This window comes from Chiloscyllium plagiosum, unplaced genomic scaffold (genome assembly GCF_037043375.1).
Source record: "Chiloscyllium plagiosum isolate Xiang-an unplaced genomic scaffold, Cpla_swu_hap1 HiC_scaffold_11, whole genome shotgun sequence".
Classification (NCBI taxonomy): domain Eukaryota; kingdom Metazoa; phylum Chordata; class Chondrichthyes; order Orectolobiformes; family Hemiscylliidae; genus Chiloscyllium; species Chiloscyllium plagiosum.
This window is the reverse complement of record NW_028270149.1, coordinates 33,815,093-33,833,022: the sequence shown is the minus strand read 5'-3', so window position 1 is coordinate 33,833,022 and position 17,930 is coordinate 33,815,093. Positions and strand designations below refer to the sequence as shown.

Genomic DNA, 17,930 nt, shown 5'->3' with positions numbered 1-17,930 from the left:
TTATTGAAGGATTGATTAGCTGTTGTGTCCACAATCTTTGAAAAAGGTGTTTGACACAGTTCTACATAGACTATAGCCAAGTTAAAGCTTACATTGTGAAAGAATAGTAGCAGTGTGGAGACAAAATTTAATAAGAATTGGTGTAATAACAGAACTTCATCCGCCGTGTGGACAAGTAGAAGGTGAACACAAAAAAAAACTACACTTTCGTGGACAACTGCAGCATGAAGATTCACAAAAAGTTGTCATGTAAGACAGCAGACTTGACTGACACCCTACCACCAACTGAACATTCATTTTCTCCATGACACATATTGCCAGTGTATACTTTTCACTAGACACTATAGCAAGTCAAGGCTGTTTCAACAGCCAAAAAGCATGACTTTTCTGAATAAAACAACCCAAGGTCAAAAGATGGCTGGGCATAACCACCTACAAATGCCCCTCCTCCAAAAGCAAACACTACCTTCACTTACAAATAACTAAAATTCTTGCAAAACCATGGTTGAAAATCATGGACTTCTCCCTACAGCAACGTGAGATTACAGTCAAGAGTGGTGCTGGAAGAGCACAACAGGTCAGGCAGTATCAGAGGGGAGGAAAATTGACATTTCTGACAAAAGCTCTTCAGGAATGAGGGTCCCCCTCAGGCTGGGAGAGATAAATGGAGGGAGGGGGCAGCTGAGTGCGACAGGTGGAGGCAATGGCGATAGGTCGGAGGGGAGGGTGAAGCAGATAGGTGGGAAGGAAGATGGACAGGTCACGAAGACGTTGCTGAACTGGAAGGTTGGAACTGGAATGGGGTGGAAAGAGGGAAGAGGGGAAGAGAAGAAAATGAGGAAACTGGTGAAATCTACATTATTAATGCCACGGGTTGGAGGGTCCCAAGGTGGAAGATGAAGCACTCTTCTTCCAGGTGTCAGGTGGTAAGGGAGTGGCGATGGAAGCAGCCCAGGACCTGCATGTCCTCAGCAGAGTGGGAGGGGGAGTTAAAGTGTTTGGTCACAGGGCAGTGGGGTTGGTTAGTGTGGGTGTCCTGGAAAAATGTTCTCTGAAAGCAGGCATCCTGTCTCTCCAACGTACAGGAGACTGTACCGGGAGCAATGGATACAGTAAATGACACATGCAGATGAAACTTTGGATGTGGAAGACTCCTTTGGGATTGGGGGGGGGGGGGGGGGGGGGAGAGGGAAAGTGTGGGCGCAGGTTTTGCAATTCCTGCGGTGGCAGGGGAATGTGCCCAGAGTCTTATAAATTCTCTTCTTCATCCTCATTAGAGGACATAACAATAAAAGCGAATTCAATTAAATCTAATTGACATTATCCACAATTGTCTCGATAAGCCGGTCCACAAAAGGACAAAACAAATCCAAATCATGCAGTTTACCTGGACTCTTGCAAAGAGGTGGCAAGTTTTCAAAGTGTATCAATAAGAAGTTACTCCTTAATAATCTGCTTCCTGATGTTTGGTTCTGTGAAGACTCTTTTGCTTATTAATTAAAGCCATTAACTAAACATGAGCATAAAAAACAAAATTACATGATGAGGTGAAACTAACTACGCTAAACATCAAAGTAACACTTTCAAGTGAGGCATTAAAGAGTCCTGTTAAAAATGACGCCAAAAAAATAGGTAATGTCTTCAATGAATGAAGACCTGTCCAGCACCAAAAAAGTTGTAGTGTAGGGAGTACAATAGTAAAGTAGCAATGTTTGCTGGATAAATATCCCAAGAAGCACTCAAATTCCAGTGCAATCCTTGCAAAAGACCCACCTTCACAACTGTGCTGTGAAACATTCAGCACAAATTTAGCATCTCAAAAACAGGACATCTTTCATGTATACTGCCGGTGGGCCACAATGTACTCAACCACAAATCTATAGCCTCATGTCATGTTACCATTGCTACCGAGCCAGGAGATCAGCTCTTGTTCAAATGACAAAGCGTAAGAGATGCAAGGTGCAGCACCAGGTATACCGAGGTGAGATCCCAGTGTGGTGAAACCACAAAATAGGATTATATATTGCTTAAACCAAACTGGTTTTTGCCAATGCCTTAAGCAGATCAGATCAAGACACCATAGTCCTGCCACATCCAATTGCGAATGGCAGAGGACAACTAAGCAACAGCTCCACAAATATTCCACTGGAGATTTCAGATCATATGAATAAAGAAAAACCAAGACCAAAATGTGGAATATGATTGATACATAAACATGCCAAATAATGCCTTTTGAACTGGTTGTGATTTTTGTTTTCTGCATTATTTGTACTTAACGCTTCAGGCAGACAATTTGGGAAAATAAAACCTTTATTAGAAATCAGTTCTCAACATTGCAAGACTGTAAATAAAATACGTGTTCAAGCTTTAAAATCAATCTTCAATTGAAAACAAAATCAAGAACCATGTCATGTCAATTCAAGGGACAGGGATGAAGTACAGTTTGAACAGTATTTTTAAATTTGGTCTGTACAAAAGTACATGGTCAAAGTTTCAGATAAAGGAAGATATGTAACTTCTCTGGAATATATGTATGTCAGGTCAGTGTATAATTTAACCAGTGCACAAAGGTTTCATTTTGATCACAAATATGGGAAGTGGCCAAATTAAAAAAAAGGTAGTTTGAACATTTTCCAAAAAATTTATTTTATGCAAGTGTATAAAACAGAAATTGAAAACTTAAAAACTAAGGAATACTGTATTCAACATCATTACTTCATGGATTCAATATTGTTGTTCATGTTGGATCATTATTTACCAGGTAAGTAGAGACTCCGATCACAGCAAATGATGCTGTCAATTTTTTTGAACATTATGATCTTGGCTCAGGATTTATTTATGTAGCCCACCACTGAACGTCATATTTAATTTTCAGTAGTAATGATGTAGCTACACACCACCAGCTGACTGGAGTGTTCAGCTTCTAAGTTGAACATTTTAGTTTAGCATTTCCAGCTACAACTCAGTCGTAAGACACTTATTTTGGGATTGCAGTGCAAGATAAATTAAGAACTTCAAGTAGTCTAGGCAGACTACTACTTTTCCTAAGTCATTTGCCTTCTTCCTGTAATTTAAAAATTAGATTTTTGATTAATGTACAGTTCATGACAGATTTCCAATTCCATAAAACCATAATTCACCAATTTTCCACCCCACCCTCCCAGAAATAGAAATATTCATTGGCAACTGGTCTTTTGGAAGAAAGCATACCAAAGAGAGAAAAAAAATAGAATAACTGTCCACACTTAAAGTGTTGCAAGGGCTGTCGTCAAAGTGTTAAATTACATGCAATTCTTAGAATTAAGAGCTGCAATTTTTTTTGCTGAGTTACTAATTAAAATTGCATACTTAACCAAAAAAGGTTTTATTTGCTCAACCAAACACTCCATTACACCGCTAGTTGTAAGAGAATCCTTTAAGAGACAGGGAGTATTCCATTCTAGAGCAGGAATTGCACTGAAGCCCAAGGTTAGGAGTTTGTTTTTTTTTTTAAAATCTCACATTGATTAAACAGGTTATGCTGATATACTACTTGATTGACAAGGTTATAGTCTAACATTATTCTTGAAAATTTGTATACAACATTGCTTTGACAGTTGTGTTTTGCATGTTGATTGTTAATTGGCATACTATAGAATCTACAATTATTTCAGTAAATATACAATTAAATAATAGTACTTATTTTACAATATCAACCAATCATTTTTTACTGCAAAACTTGGGTAAAGAAGAATTCTATTCCATTATTTAAGACAAGTATATTCTAACTCGGTCACGAATTTGAGAGCAGCATATAGGACATTTCTGCACAGCAGAACATTCCTTACATGTGACTATATGACCACAGGGTACAAAGGCAATGCAAACATCTCGATCCCAGCAAATCTTGCAACACTTCTCTTCCTTCAGTTTTCTCAACTGCTCCTCCACACTTGTTTCTATGAAGAGAAACAAAAAAATGATACAGGTTTAAAAAAGTTATATAATTCCAAAAATAGACTCAAAAAAAAAAAAGAGCTGTTTGCAACTGATTGCCAACACTACATTCCAAAAAGGAAATCTAGATTTACAAACAAGTTCAAAGCATACAGTTAAAGTTATACAACATACAACTGTTTTTTTTTCCAAAAAGGCATCAGGCATTTGATGTTATACTAATACAGAAGATAGTATTTTGATTTGTTTTGGTCTAACTGAGCAATGGAGTTTGTGAACTTGGCTGTGAAGGCTGGCAAAACAGACACCACAAAGCATCAACTAGGAAAGTTTTGGAAACTAAAAAGTCTCAGCACATGCTGCTGACAGGGATCTCGAAACTACCTTTCCACTTTCTCTACATGCATAATCCCCATATTTTTCTCCCCCCTTATCTGTAGGTGTGTAGGGGGGAGCTTGAGGGAGTTAAGAGTTTCAAGCTAGCAGTTCATAGCTGTGTACTTTTTGCTGATATGTCATTTTGGTTCAGTTGCTATGCGGAAAGTGACACCAGAGTGGATTCAACTCCTGCACTGGCTCAGGTTACCATGAAAGAATTCTTTTTCTCAACCTCATGAGTTGCACTAACCCTCAGGTTAAGCCATCATTAGTTGTCTCTCTAATGAGACCAGCACTATGGTCTCCTAAGACTGTCGTAACTTCACCTTTTGTACCTATTACGCTGTAATAACTAATTCTTTCTAAGTATGGAACCAGGCCCGTACTTTCAGTCAGAGCCCAAAAAAAAAAAAAAAAACAGGTAAATTGGGGAATTGCGCAATTAGCTAAAATTTTGAAGTTTTGATGACAACTCCAGAAATAGTGAGACGGTCTTCCATAGCTGAAAAATGCATTGCTGGAAAAGCGCAGGTCAGGCAGCATCCAAGGATCAGGAGAATCAACGTTTCGGGCATAAGCCCTTCTTCAGGAATCATAGCCCGAGTATGGGCCAGGTTCCATAGCCCTATCCCAGGTGAAACAAAATTTCACCCATTCAGGGTACATATTCCTTCTAACCATGGATCAGAGGAACTCACTCTATCCTTTAGTAAACTACCAGAGATGAATGTCACCCATCCCAATGACTGCTTATTAACATTTTACTCAGGCTACATGACTGGGGCTACGTTAGTGAATTAGTGTTAAAGGTCATTTGGAGTCACATGAAATTTAAGCACAAGGAAGGCCATCCAGCCCATTATGTCTGCCAAGACCTGCAAGAATTTGCATGGAATACACAAAAGCAGTCAAACAAAAATTTGTACACAATAGAAATTCTGTCTTCAGTTTACAATCCATTTGGAAGATGTCCAAAACAAAAAAAAAAAGTTACCTGACAATTACTAGATGACTATATTAGCCAGAGTCAGATGTACAGCATGGAAACAGACCCTTTGGTCCAACCTGTCCATGCCAACCAGGTATGCCAATCCCACACAATTAGCTACATATTAGCAGTTAGAGGAATAGATTACCCTGGGGCGAGAGAGCACATGCGAAAGAGCGCCCCATTTGAGCAGAAACATCAAATCTATTAGCCAGACTGAATTACATCTATGCTATGTGCTCTCGAAAGTGCATTTTAAAGTTCAATGAAGCACTGGTTCCTCAACATGCAAAAAAATCTTGTTGGAATTTAGAGAAGCAAGATAAAGCATTAGTGCAAGTACCTGCCTGCTGATCCTCATGTTCCTTTTCTGGTGCATCTCTTTCAACTGCCAGAATATCTGTAACCAACATTTCGACAGACTTATAGGTATCACCAGTTGATTGCAGTTTCTTTTTCATGAGTTGTATAATTAGAGATTTGTCAAATCCCATCTCAAGAGCACCCTGAACTACAGGAGATTGATTCAAGTAGCTCTCTGAAAATATTCAAAAGACAAGACAGGAATATTGCAATGAAATACCAAATCACAACCAGAGAAAAAAAAAGCCATCAGGATTATATTGCATATAATGGAAGAGTGTTTTCAATGCATGATCAATAGCTGTATGCTTCCAACACATTTAGTAAAAGCCATACATTAGCAAAAAGGGACTAACCAGTTTCTGGTAGATGTGTAGAAAGGTCATCTTGAGGCAAAGTTTCAGTCTGAAACAACACAGCGAAACACTTTGTATGTTAAATTTTCATTCTAGAAAAGCTAATTTTTTACATAACAGAACTGGCAAGTAACAGAGACTAATGTCTGATTTTACAGTAAACCTGGCAAATAAGTGTAAAACAGTAGGATTTAATTGGACTGACATCTCGAACTTGTCAATTAAAGAGCAAACTCCATTCCATTGGATGTGCAATATAAATTCAGGTCTTCAGGTTTACAACCTATTTGGAAAATGTCCCAAAAATTACAAGATAATTGCTAAATGACTACATTAGCTAGTCCACACAAATAGAACCATTAAAAAATAAAAATGCTTGACAGCATGAAAAGGAATAGATTATATTGATGGACAGCATAAGGAATCCTATTTGTTCAAAGTTTTTGGCAAATTCTGGACGACGTTCAAAGCAGGCACAGAAGTAGTAAAGAGGATCTGGAATTCAGTTATCATTGCTCTGACTTCTCATTTTTAAAATGAATCTGAACATGTTCAAGCACTAAATGATTTCTTAACTAACAGGAATTTCAGCAATTATTTTCATCATTGCTCAGGCAAATAAAGGATAGGTTAAAGAAGTTGGGCTGTTTTCCTTAGAGAAGGAAGCAGAAAGGAGGAGATCTGCTGCAAGGTTTTAATCATGAGCAGGCTCACTAGATTAGATAGGGTGAATTCATACAGAGGGTGGTTAGTTTATGGAATAAGCTGCCATTGGTAGCAGTAGATGCAGGTACAGTTACAACATTTAAAAAGATATTTGGACAGGTACAAGAAAAGAAGAGAGAGAGAAGGATATGGGCCAAACACAGGCAAATGGGACTGGTCTACCCATTGGGAAACATGATTGCTATGGAGGAGTTGGACTGGAGCATCTGTTTCCTTGCAGTATGACTCTAGGCACTTCACTGTCAATTCAAGCACTTAAAGTAAAATCATTTCTCAAGTAGGAAATATAGAAACCTATTTGCACACAGCAAACCCCACAAACCGGTATGGTGACAGTGACTCTAATCTGTTCTGTATTCAGTTATCCTTGACACCCTAACTTGTACTCAGAGTGCAAGGACCTTTTTAATTGAATAAAATATCCCAAACAATTGCCAGCTTCAGTTTAACACTGAAGTAACATGTCAAAACTGCAGTGAACATCCAGTTAAATTCAAGATTTTGCAGTGAGACTTCACTGCACAAGTTTTGGATGCACAGACAACCTTTTAAACCATCATAGTTAAATGGTTTCATTCAAGATGCAGATTACAAGAACGTAAAAGTTCACACCAAAATCCTAATGCAGTAGAGTATTAAAAGAAACAAATAAGCATGACTTAGAAGTTGGGTGTAGGCTATTCAGTCCCTTGAGCTTGCTATGGTAGGCAATTCTCAAACTATGGGGCACAATCTAAGACCATTCAGGAGAGATACTAGGATACACTTCCACACAAGAGGATGGCAGACGTAAGGAACTTGCTTCCAGAAACAGCAGTGGATGTAGAATCCGTTGCTAACTTTAAACTTTCTAAAATAAAGGCATTAAAGGATCTGGGGCAAACATCCACAGATCAGCCATGATCTCATGGAATACCAGGACAAGTTCAAGGGGCTGAATGGCCTACTCCCGGTTCCAGAAGTTTGCACTCTGATTCTCAATTCCAAATTTTGCCATACACACAATTGTAGCTTTGTCAGACTGAATATTTCACCTTCCCAGAAATACTAGGAACTCCAGGTGCTGGAAAATCAGAGTCAATAAAATGTGGAACTGAAAATAGCACTGCAAGTCAAGGAGCAGGTGAGTTGATGTTTCTGGCAGGAACCCTTAATCACCCCTTTTGCCCATGTTGGAGTCAAATTTGCAATGTGGTCAGGAGGTGAGTGGCCCTGGCAGGACCTAACCAGGGCATTAATGAGATTACTGATAAGCAGGTGCTGCACGATAGTGCTGTTGCTGACTTTACAAGTGAGTAGGCAGATGGGGCAGTTGCAGGCTGGATAATATTCTGGGGGTGAGGGAAATTGGAGTGTTGTAGCTGTACTGGAACATAGATCTTCAGAAATTTTGCCTGCAAAGCAGCATTTGGTACATGCACTGAGTAGGAGTTGGGAGGACATGTTGCAGCTGTACAGAACATTAGTTAGGCCACTGGTGGAATATTGCATGCAGTTCTGGTCTCTTTCCTATCGGAAAGATGTTGTGAAACTTGAAAGGGTTCAGAAAAGATTTACAAGGATGTTGGCAGGGTAGGAGGATTTGAGCTATAGGGAGAGGCTGACTAGTCCAGGGCTGTTTTCCCTTTAGCAGAGGCTGAGAGGTGACCTTACACAGGTTTAAAAAAAATCACAAGGGCATGGAGTTGGACCAAAAAGAGTCTGTTTCCATACTGTGCAGTTCTAGGACTAAAGTTGTCAGGGCCCATAAGCTTGGCACTATCCAGTGCCTCCAACCATTTCTTGATGTCATGAAGGGTGTAGAATTGGTTGAAGTCTAACACTATAATGCTGTAGCTCTTGGCAAGATGAGCATGCGCATTCACTTGGCACTTCCAACTAAAGATTTTTGCAAATGCTTCAGCATCATCTTTTGCACCATCATGAAGAGTGGGGATACTTGGAGCCGACTTTTCCAGTTAGTGTTGAATTGTCCAACACCATTCATGGCATGATAATGCAGGACTGCAGGGGTTAGATCGAATCTATTAGTTGGGAGATCACTTGGCTCGGTCTTTCACTTACCGCTAATGCGATTTAGTATGTAACTGTCTGTTTGGTAGCTTCACTAGGTTGACACCACAGATGCCTAGTGCTGCATCTGGCATGCCCTCGTGCACTCAATCCTGGTTCAATTCCCTGGCTTGCTGCCGAGTAGGAGATATACCATGAGGGTGCAGATTGTGTTACAATATGGTTCTCTGACAGTCCAGAGCAACTCATGGATGCACACAAACTGAGAATGGTTTAAAAATTTCCTACTTAGCATGTGCGCGGCACGGTGGCACAGTGGTTAGCACTGTTGCCTCACAGCGCCCAAGACCCAGGTTCAATTCCTGCCTCAGGCGACTGAGTGTGGAGTTTGCATGTTCTCTCCGGTTTCCTCCCACAGTCCAAAGATGTGCAGGTCAGGTGAATTGGCCATGCTAAATTGCCCATAGTGTCAGGTAAGGGGTAAATGTAGAGGCATAGGTGGGTTGCGCTTTGGCGGGGCAGTGTGGACTTGTTGGGCTGAAGGGCCTGTTTCCACACTGTAATGTAATGTAAAATGTAATAATGTAATGTGATTGTGCCTGAGAGTCAATTTTCAATCCCAAAGACTTGATCAAAGTAGTGTGGCAGCAATGCTGACTAATACTGTCATGGAGAGATGCAGGCACAACAGGCAGATGGAAGAGGATTGGAACACTTGCTGGTTCCCTCACCATGCAACAAATCCACTCTAGCAGCTGTGTCCTTCACAATTCGATTAGAATATGAGCCACTCCTGACAGATATTGAACTCCCCAAATTGGGAGTATGTTTAGCACACTTGCCACACAGTTTCCTCAAACTGGTGTTAGACATGAAAGGGCACGGATTCATCAGATTAGGGAGGACATTGTGGTAATCAGCAAGTGGTTTACTTGCCCTAATGCCTTGAGATTTCATGGCACAGAGTGCATGTTGAGGACTTCTGACAACCCCTCCATAATGTCAGCTCTACTGGGTTTGTCTGACTGGTGTGACAGGACATATGCAGGGATAATGACACCACTGTCTGGGGCACTGCAAGGTACAATAGAGTATAACCATGTTATGATGATTACACAGAGTAGTGAATTTTTGGTACTTGTTTTGTTGGTGAGGAGGACATGGCATGGAAAACAAGGCTGTTGCTTCCGGTGCAGAGGACAATGCCAGGGGCTCTGTCTGATGTCATTTCTTCCAGAACTTATAATAATGTGGCTTGCTCAGCCATTTGAGAGGGTAAAGAGTGTTAGCCACATTGCAAAGGATGTAGAGTCACATGTAAGCCCAACAAGACCTTACCTAGAAAGGAAATTAGTCAACCAGATTGTTTTTTGGGGGGGGTTGGGTTGGTTGGCAGGAGTCGATAAAGACAAACATGCAAATGGTTTCATGGTCAGCATTAGGTTGTAAAATTTGATTTTTGTTGAACATGACCAAAGTTGCTGGATTAATATAGTCTGGGGAGCTTAGTCAGCATTTAAAAAAGGCTGAGAAAGGAAGCCAGCTGAAGGACAACACATGGGGAAAATTACATGATCAATGTACAGAAAATTGCAGACAGAAGCAAGGTGTGCAACCTCTTCAGTTCAGTTTTTAAAACAAAAAACTTCACTCGTCTGTGTCAGTAAAAAGGATATTGCTGGACAAAGTTAAATCTTGCTTTTCTCTTGAAATACATTGAGCTGGGCTGCCAGTGACTGACCATGTTAAATAAATTGCACAGAACAAAAAACTTGCGTCTATCAAGTTAGGTTTCACTGTCATCAGACTTGGCCAGTCTTACTGTTATCTTTTATTTGGCTATAATTTCAGTTGACCAGTAACATTATGTAGAGCATATTAAAAACTGGTGCAAATGCACAGAATGATAAAAAGCTAAAAGCTTAAGTACTGCAGAAATGCAAGAAAAATTGGTCGACAACATTCTTCACTTAATTTTCAGTTCTATTTATATAGAGAATGACCATCATTCAAAAAAAAGTTCCATAGGTTGTAAAACAACTTCTTACAAGGGTTTAACATGCATGTTAGATGGGTGTGTCAGGCAGAACAGAGCCCAGATAAGACAGAACTGACTGTTCATGTGTAGCGCACCGTCCTCATTTGCCACTGCCTGTTCTCCTGACATTGTCCAGAGTTCCTGGTTTGAGACAGAATTTTAAATACCCAGCAAAATCCAAGCTGGAATTAATTTGAGTTTCAATTATTATTCACAACCACTGAGGATACATCATTGATGCATCAAGAACACTCATCTACACTAAGATTTGGTTCTCAAAACAGCTATTAACCAGATTAAGATCTTGGAAAATAACAGCCTTAACAGTTGGTTCATTAGCCAGATACCTGCTTAAAAAAAAGTTCACATTAAAATAAAGTTAATTATTAAATTGCATTGATACCACATTTAATAAGAGTAAAATCTCAGGAATGGAACTTACTGTCGAGTTGGAGTACAATTTCCTCAACTGAACGTCATTGACAAAGTCACGGCCTTTCTGTTCTATCAGGAAAGCACACCTATTTTGGATAATACCTGTTATTTTCTAGCAATTCCTTTCCACACGGTTATATTACAATTAAAATTACACTGGACATATCAAGTCTTTTCATCATTACTTGAATAGAAGCTTGGAAAAAAATACACCATCTCTTGAAGCCTCGAATCGGTACATTACCAATCTCAAAACAGGTCAGAGACTAACTTTATTTTAAAGTGCAGTGTACAACTGGATTCTCCTGAAAAAAGCCTTGCAGGGAAAATTTCCATTGAAGATAACTCTAGAGATAGCATAAAGTTAGACTTCAGAATTGCCTACTTTTGCATTATGACAAGTTGATTTGTAAATCAAGAGGGGCAAAATGATAACAATTGTCACAGGTACAGGCTCATCATAGTCATTACCTAATGAAAATACAACACTGATTGCTCAGTGTTCAGACTAAGAACTGTTGCCGATTCCAAAGCCCTCAGGATGATAGGTGAGAGCTCTCACCTTGAGATATATTGGGCAAAAAGAAATATTACTCCAGAGTCAGACAGGTGTAACACAGCTTCTACTCATTGGTATTGGAGCTCAGACATGTGCCTTAAATTACTTACTGTCAATAGATGCATATAGAGACAACGTCAACAGATATAAAGGCAGCTGAGTGACAGTCAACCATAGTAGTTCACAAATAGGTTCTCAGATTGGAGGAAGGCTTGAAGTGGAATTACCCAGAGTTTTGAGACCTCTGCTCTTCATTTTCATTAATAATCCAGGTCTTTGTGCAGAGGGTACAATTTCAAAAGTCTGCTAACAAAACACCACTTTGAAGTCTGCGAAGGCAGGGAATGACAGCAGTGATTCAGGAGATGAGTGACAGTAATAGGGTGGTTGTTATGGGGGACTTTAACTTTCCTGATATTGATTGGGAAAGCTATAGCTCAAGTTCGTTAGATGGGTCAGTGTTTGTTCAATGTGTGCAGGAGAGTTTCCTGACACAATATGTAGACAGGCCAACAAGAGGTGAGGCCATACTGGATTTGGTTCTGGGTAACGAACCAGGCCAGGTGTTAGAATTAAAGGTAGGTGAGCACTTTGGGGATAGTGACCATAATTCGGAGAGGGATAAGTGTGTACTACAGGGCAAGAGTTATAGTTGGGGTAAGGGAAATTATGATGCGGTGAGGCATGACTTAGGATGTGTGGCTTGGAAAAGTAGACTCCAAGGCAAGAGTGTAAAGGATATGTGGAACTTGTTCAAGGGGCAACTATTGAGTGTCCTTGATAATTATGTACCTGTCAGGCAGGAAGGAAAGGGTCGTGCGAGGGAGCCGTGGTTTAATAAGGAATTGGAATCCCTTGTTAAATGGAAGAGGGCGGCCTATCTCAAGATGAGACGTGAAGGTTCAATTGGGGCGATTGAGAGTTATAGGGTAGCCAGGAAGGACCTGAAGAGAGAGCTAAAAGCAGCAAGGAGGGGACATGAAAGGTCCTTAGTCGATAGGATTAGGGAAAACCCTAAGGCTTTCTATAGGTATGTTAGGAATAAAAGAATGACTCGGGTAGGAATAGGTCCAGTCAAAGATAGTAGTGGGAAGTTGCGGGTGGAGGCGGAAGAGATTGGGGAGACACTGAATGATTACTTTTCTTCAGTATTTACTCAGGAACAGGGCATTGTTGTAGATGAGAATACTGAGTCACAAATAAGTAGAATGGATGGCTTTGAGGTATGTAGAGAAGAGGTGTTGGAAATCCTGGAAAAGGTGAAAATTGATAAGTCCCCTGGGCCTGATGGCATTTATCCTAGGATTCTCTGGGAAGCAAGGGAGGAGATTGCAGAGCCATTGGCCTTGATTTTTATGTCCTCTTTGTCTACAGGAGTAGTCCCAGAAGACTGGAGGATAGCAAATGTGGTTCCCTTGTTCAAAAAGGGGAGTAGGGATAGCCCTAGTAACTATAGGCCGGTGAGTCTCACTTCTGTTGTGGGCAAAGTCTTAGAGAGAATTGTAAGGGATAGGATTTATGCACATCTGGATAGGAATAATGTGATCAAGGATAGTCAGCATGGTTTTGTGAAGGGCAAGTCGTGCCTCACAAACCTTATTGAATTCTTTGAAAAGGTGACGAAGGAGGTTGATGAGGGGAAAGCGGTAGATGTGGTATATATGGATTTTAGTAAGGCGTTTGATAAGGTTCCCCATGGTAGGCTACTGCAGAAAATACGGAGATATGGCATTGAGGGTGAATTGGAGGTTTGGATTAGGAATTGGCTGGATGGAAGAAGACAGATGGCAAAGTTTCTTCATGGAGTGCCGTCACTAGCGGTGTTCCGCAAGGATCTGTTTTGGGACCATTGCTGTTTGTCATTTTTATAAATGACCTGGAAGAGGGGTTAGAAGGTTGGGTGAGCAAGTTTGCGGATGATACTAAAGTCGGAGGAGTTGTTGACAGTGAGGAAGCATGTGGCAGGTTACAGCAGGATATAGAGAAGCTGCAGAGCTGGGCAGAAAGGTGGCAGATGGAATTCAATGTAGCTAAGTGCGAGGTGATTCACTTTGGGAAGAATAACAAAAAGATGGGGTACTGGGCTAATGGTCGGATACTTGGTAGTGTGGATGAACAGAGGGATCTTGGTGTCCATGTACACAGATCTCTGAAAGTTGCCACCCAGGTAAATAGTGCGGTGAGGAAGGCATATGGCGTACTGGCTTTTATTGGTAGAGGAATTGAGTTCCGGAGTCCTGAGGTCATGATGCAGTTGTATAAGACTCTGGTACGGCCGCATCTGGAATATTGTGTGCAGTTTTGGTCGCCATACTATAGGAAGGATGTGGAGGCATTGGAACGGGTGCAGAGGAGGTTTACCAGGATGTTGCCTGGTATGGAAGGAAAATCGTATGAGGAAAGACTGAGGCACTTGGGGCTGTTTTTCACTCGAGAAAAGAAGGTTTAGGGGTGACTTGATTGAGGTGTACAAGATGATTAGGGGGTTAGATAGGGTAGACAGTATGAACCTTTTCCCGCGTATGGAGTCGGGTATTACAAGGGGGCATAGCTTTAAATTAAGGGGGGGGTAGATATAGGACTGATGTTAGGGGTAGGTTCTTCACTCAGCGAGTCGTTAGTTCATGGAATGCCCTGCCAGTAACAGTGGTGGACTCTCCCTCTTTATGGGCATTTAAGAGGGCATTGGATAGGTATATGGAGGATAGTGGGTTAGTGTAGTTTAGGTGGGCTTGGATCGGCGCAACATCGAGGGCCCAAGGGCCTGTACTGCGCTGTATTCTTCTATGTTCTATGTTCTATGTTCTATGAATTAAGAGGAGATGCACTGGTGCAATGTGCAGAGAAGTGACCAATGATATTTCATACAGTGAAGAGCAGTGAACATTGCATTTTTCTTTGCAGAAACGAAGGGTACAACCGTAAAAGGAGGGTGTTGGAATGCAATCATAACAGAACAGATGGAATGATTACAAAAATATAAGATCCAAGGCTTAATTAATAAGGAATAGAACAGGAAAACAGAAGGTGACTCACAAAATGCTAGACTTTGAAGGGAATTGAAAAAAAAAAGTAATGCTTTAGCTGTACTTGGTATTGTCAAGTCAACATATTGACTATTGAGTGCTTTTCTGGTCACTTTAACCATGTAATTGCATTGCAAACAGTTCAGAGTTGGTCTCCTTAATGAAAAAGGAGTAGATTATCTTGGGAGGATTACTTGGATAGGTTAAGCTAATTTCTACTGGAAGTTGAGGAATGAGGGCTGAAAGGGGTAAATTCATGGAATTAGAAGACTCTGAAGAGATCTTTAGCTGGTGTCCTTTCAGGTCTGAAGAGAAGCATTTAACTGGAATCTGTGCAAGTTGGAAATTCTACACCTCAAAAGGTGCAGGTTGTAGGGTAATTACATATTTAACCTGCAGGTATGTCTGCACATTTCCTTTCTGCTATGATGCAGAACAGAATGGATAATAGCTTAAAAATGCAACAGTGAAATGGTATAAACCTTCACGGAGTGATCAATTATAACCTGACATACACTGCACTAACAGTCCCTTACAGGGAACCTTGAAAGCCTGAGCCGAGATGTTTTACTCAATATCCAGAGCGCTAACGAATATTCACAGAATACCTACCATGCAGAATGGAGGCCACTTGGACCATCAAGTCTGCACGGACCTTCTGAAGAACATCCCAGCCCTTCATCCTATCCCTGTCAGTGCAAAGTTACAACGACCAATCCACAGCATCTGCACATCCCTGAAAACTATGGGTAATTTAGCATGGCCAATCCACATTACTTGGATTTTTTGACATGGTGGAAAATCCAAGAGAAAACTCGGCATTGACATGGAGAACATGCAAAACCCACAAAAACAGTCGCTGAAGGCTGGAATTGAATCCTAAAGTGTATGGAAGAAGATTCTCAGTTAAGGCCCAAGATCAGTCACCAGCGCATGGTAAAATAAAATGGTTAGCCATGAGGGAACAAAAAAAAAAACCAGGAACCGTAACTCCAAGTGATTCAGGGAGTTTGCAAGCACACACTAAATTCCAGGACTCTGTTCTGAGTTTACACACATTTTATTTCAGTCATGATAGCTGTCATCAAAATCCTCAAAATTTAGCAGCTGAAAACAGCATGATCCTAAATTGTAATTCAAATACTGCTAATTTGTTTAAGACATTGAATTTGGACTGAAAAAGCATCAGCCCCTCTATCAAGCTCCATGGAATTCTACTCATTTAAAAAAGGACATTTAAAAAAGCTTGATATCAAAAATCAAGAGCAAATCATTTAGATGACACTAACTTCTACTTAGCGGAAAACATTATGCATTTTACCCTGGGAACCATTTTGCATGTTGCTCCCAAGCTTCATCAGAAGACTCCCAATTCCTCAGGCCTCCATCACAGTGAAAACACTTAACATTGTCGTCTTCGCCTGAAAGTTATCAAAACACAGCTTTTATTTTTAAAAACCTTGAATGAAACCAGTAAAATGTTGTATACAATGTCTTCCAAATGCAAGAGAGTTTTGGCAAAGCCTATTTTTAATACAATTTGCCTTTCTCACTAATAGAAGTTAGCTTCCCTTTCAGAAAAGTTTGTTTATGCAGTGTTGGGGTCACTGGCTTGGCAAGTAATAGTTGCCTATCCATTACTGCCCACAAAATAATGACAATGCTTAGCCAACCTCCTGCACTGCCACAGTCAGAGATCGAGGAACACAGAATTGGGAAAGCATTTCCAGGATTTTGACATGGAAACTGCATTACCAATCTTTCAAGCCAAGATGCAAGGAGCAGGTCTTGTTGGGAACTGGCAGGTGGCATCCCATGTATCCACAGTTTCAAAGATATTATTTTAAAAAGTACACCAAGTTGTGAATAATTCAATCATATAGAGACTACCAAGATATAAGTTAATTGCTTGATCTGTAGACCAATGGCTCGAGACCATCTTCAGCCACAAGTAATAGATGATTTCACTCTGCCTCCTCCAGTGGTGGCAATATCAATGCCAGTTGTCCACCAATTTAAATATCTTGCAATCACCTTGTACAGAGATGTTATTGTACATCTCTGGATGAGCTAAGATTCAACCCAGGCTCCTGGTCCAGAAACAAGGACACCACTACTGCATCACAAGAGCCATCCAGCCATTTAAGTTTACTGGAGTCAGATGCCCAGCATGAAAATGGACCCTTCCATCCAACCTGTCCATACTGACCAGATAGCCTAACATAATCCAGTCCCATTTACCAGCACTTGGCCCATATCCCTTGAAACCCTTCCTTTTCAATATACCCATCCAGATGCCTTTTAATTCCTGTAATTGTATCAGCCTCCACCACTTCCTCTGGCAGTTCATTCCATACATTCACCACCCTCTGCATGAAAAACATTGCCCCAAACCTATGCCCTCTAATTCCAGACTCCCCTGCCCAGGGTGTCTAATTACTCTATCCATGCCTCATGGTTTTATGTGCCTCAAAGACCACCCCTCAGCCACCAATACTAAAGGGAAAACAGCCCTAGCCTATTTAACCTCAACTCCTCCAATGCTGCCACCATCCTTGTAAATCTTTTCTGAACCCTTGCAAGTTTAACATCCTTCTGATAGGAGGAAGGCCAAAATGGCACACAAAAGTGGCCTAATCAATTAACTGTTCAGCCGCAACATGACCTTCCAACTCCTGTACTCAATGCTCTGCCCAATAAAAGTAAAGCATACTTATCTTCACTATCCTATCTACCTGTGACTCTACTTCCAAGGAGCAATGAACCTGTACCCAAAGGTCTTTGTTCAGCAACACTTGCCAGGACCTTACCATTAAGTGTATAAGTCCTGCTCGGATTTGCCTTTCCAAAATGCAGCACCTCACATTTATCTAAATTAAACTCCATCTGCCACTCCTCAGCCCATTGGCCGACTGCTGATCAAGATACCGCTGTAACCAGAGGTCACCTTCTTCACTGTCCACTACACCTCCAATGTTGGTGTAATCTGCAAACTTGTTAATTATATCTCCTGCGTTCAATTCCAAAAAAATGATTGGGATGTAAGAAGAGCAGTGAACCTGGCACTGATCCTTATGGCACACCACTGGTCGCAGGCCTCCAGTTTGAAAAT

The 17,930-nt window shown here is 40.8% G+C and overlaps 1 protein-coding gene across 7 annotated transcripts in view; it reads right to left on the bottom strand.

Annotated features, from left to right (window-relative positions):
• Positions 1-2,292: 2,292 nt before the first annotated feature.
• The window catches only part of xiap (X-linked inhibitor of apoptosis), a 34,660-nt gene continuing 19,022 nt past the window's right edge, over positions 2,293-17,930 (bottom strand). For 4 of the 7 annotated variants that reach the window (XM_043704873.2, XM_043704876.2, XM_043704875.2 and 1 more), the window contains 5 exons: positions 16,140-16,239; positions 11,241-11,319; positions 6,022-6,070; positions 5,646-5,840; positions 2,293-3,938 (listed from right to left, as the gene is read on the bottom strand). In XM_043704873.2, coding sequence (XP_043560808.2) covers positions 3,748-3,938; positions 5,646-5,840; positions 6,022-6,070; positions 11,241-11,319; positions 16,140-16,239 — 614 coding nt within the window. In that variant the 3' untranslated portion in view covers positions 2,293-3,747. The remainder of the gene's footprint in view (positions 3,939-5,645; positions 5,841-6,021; positions 6,071-11,240; positions 11,320-16,139; positions 16,240-17,930) is intronic. The other 3 variants (XR_015758636.1, XM_087991969.1, XM_087991970.1) reach the window with 3 other exon arrangements.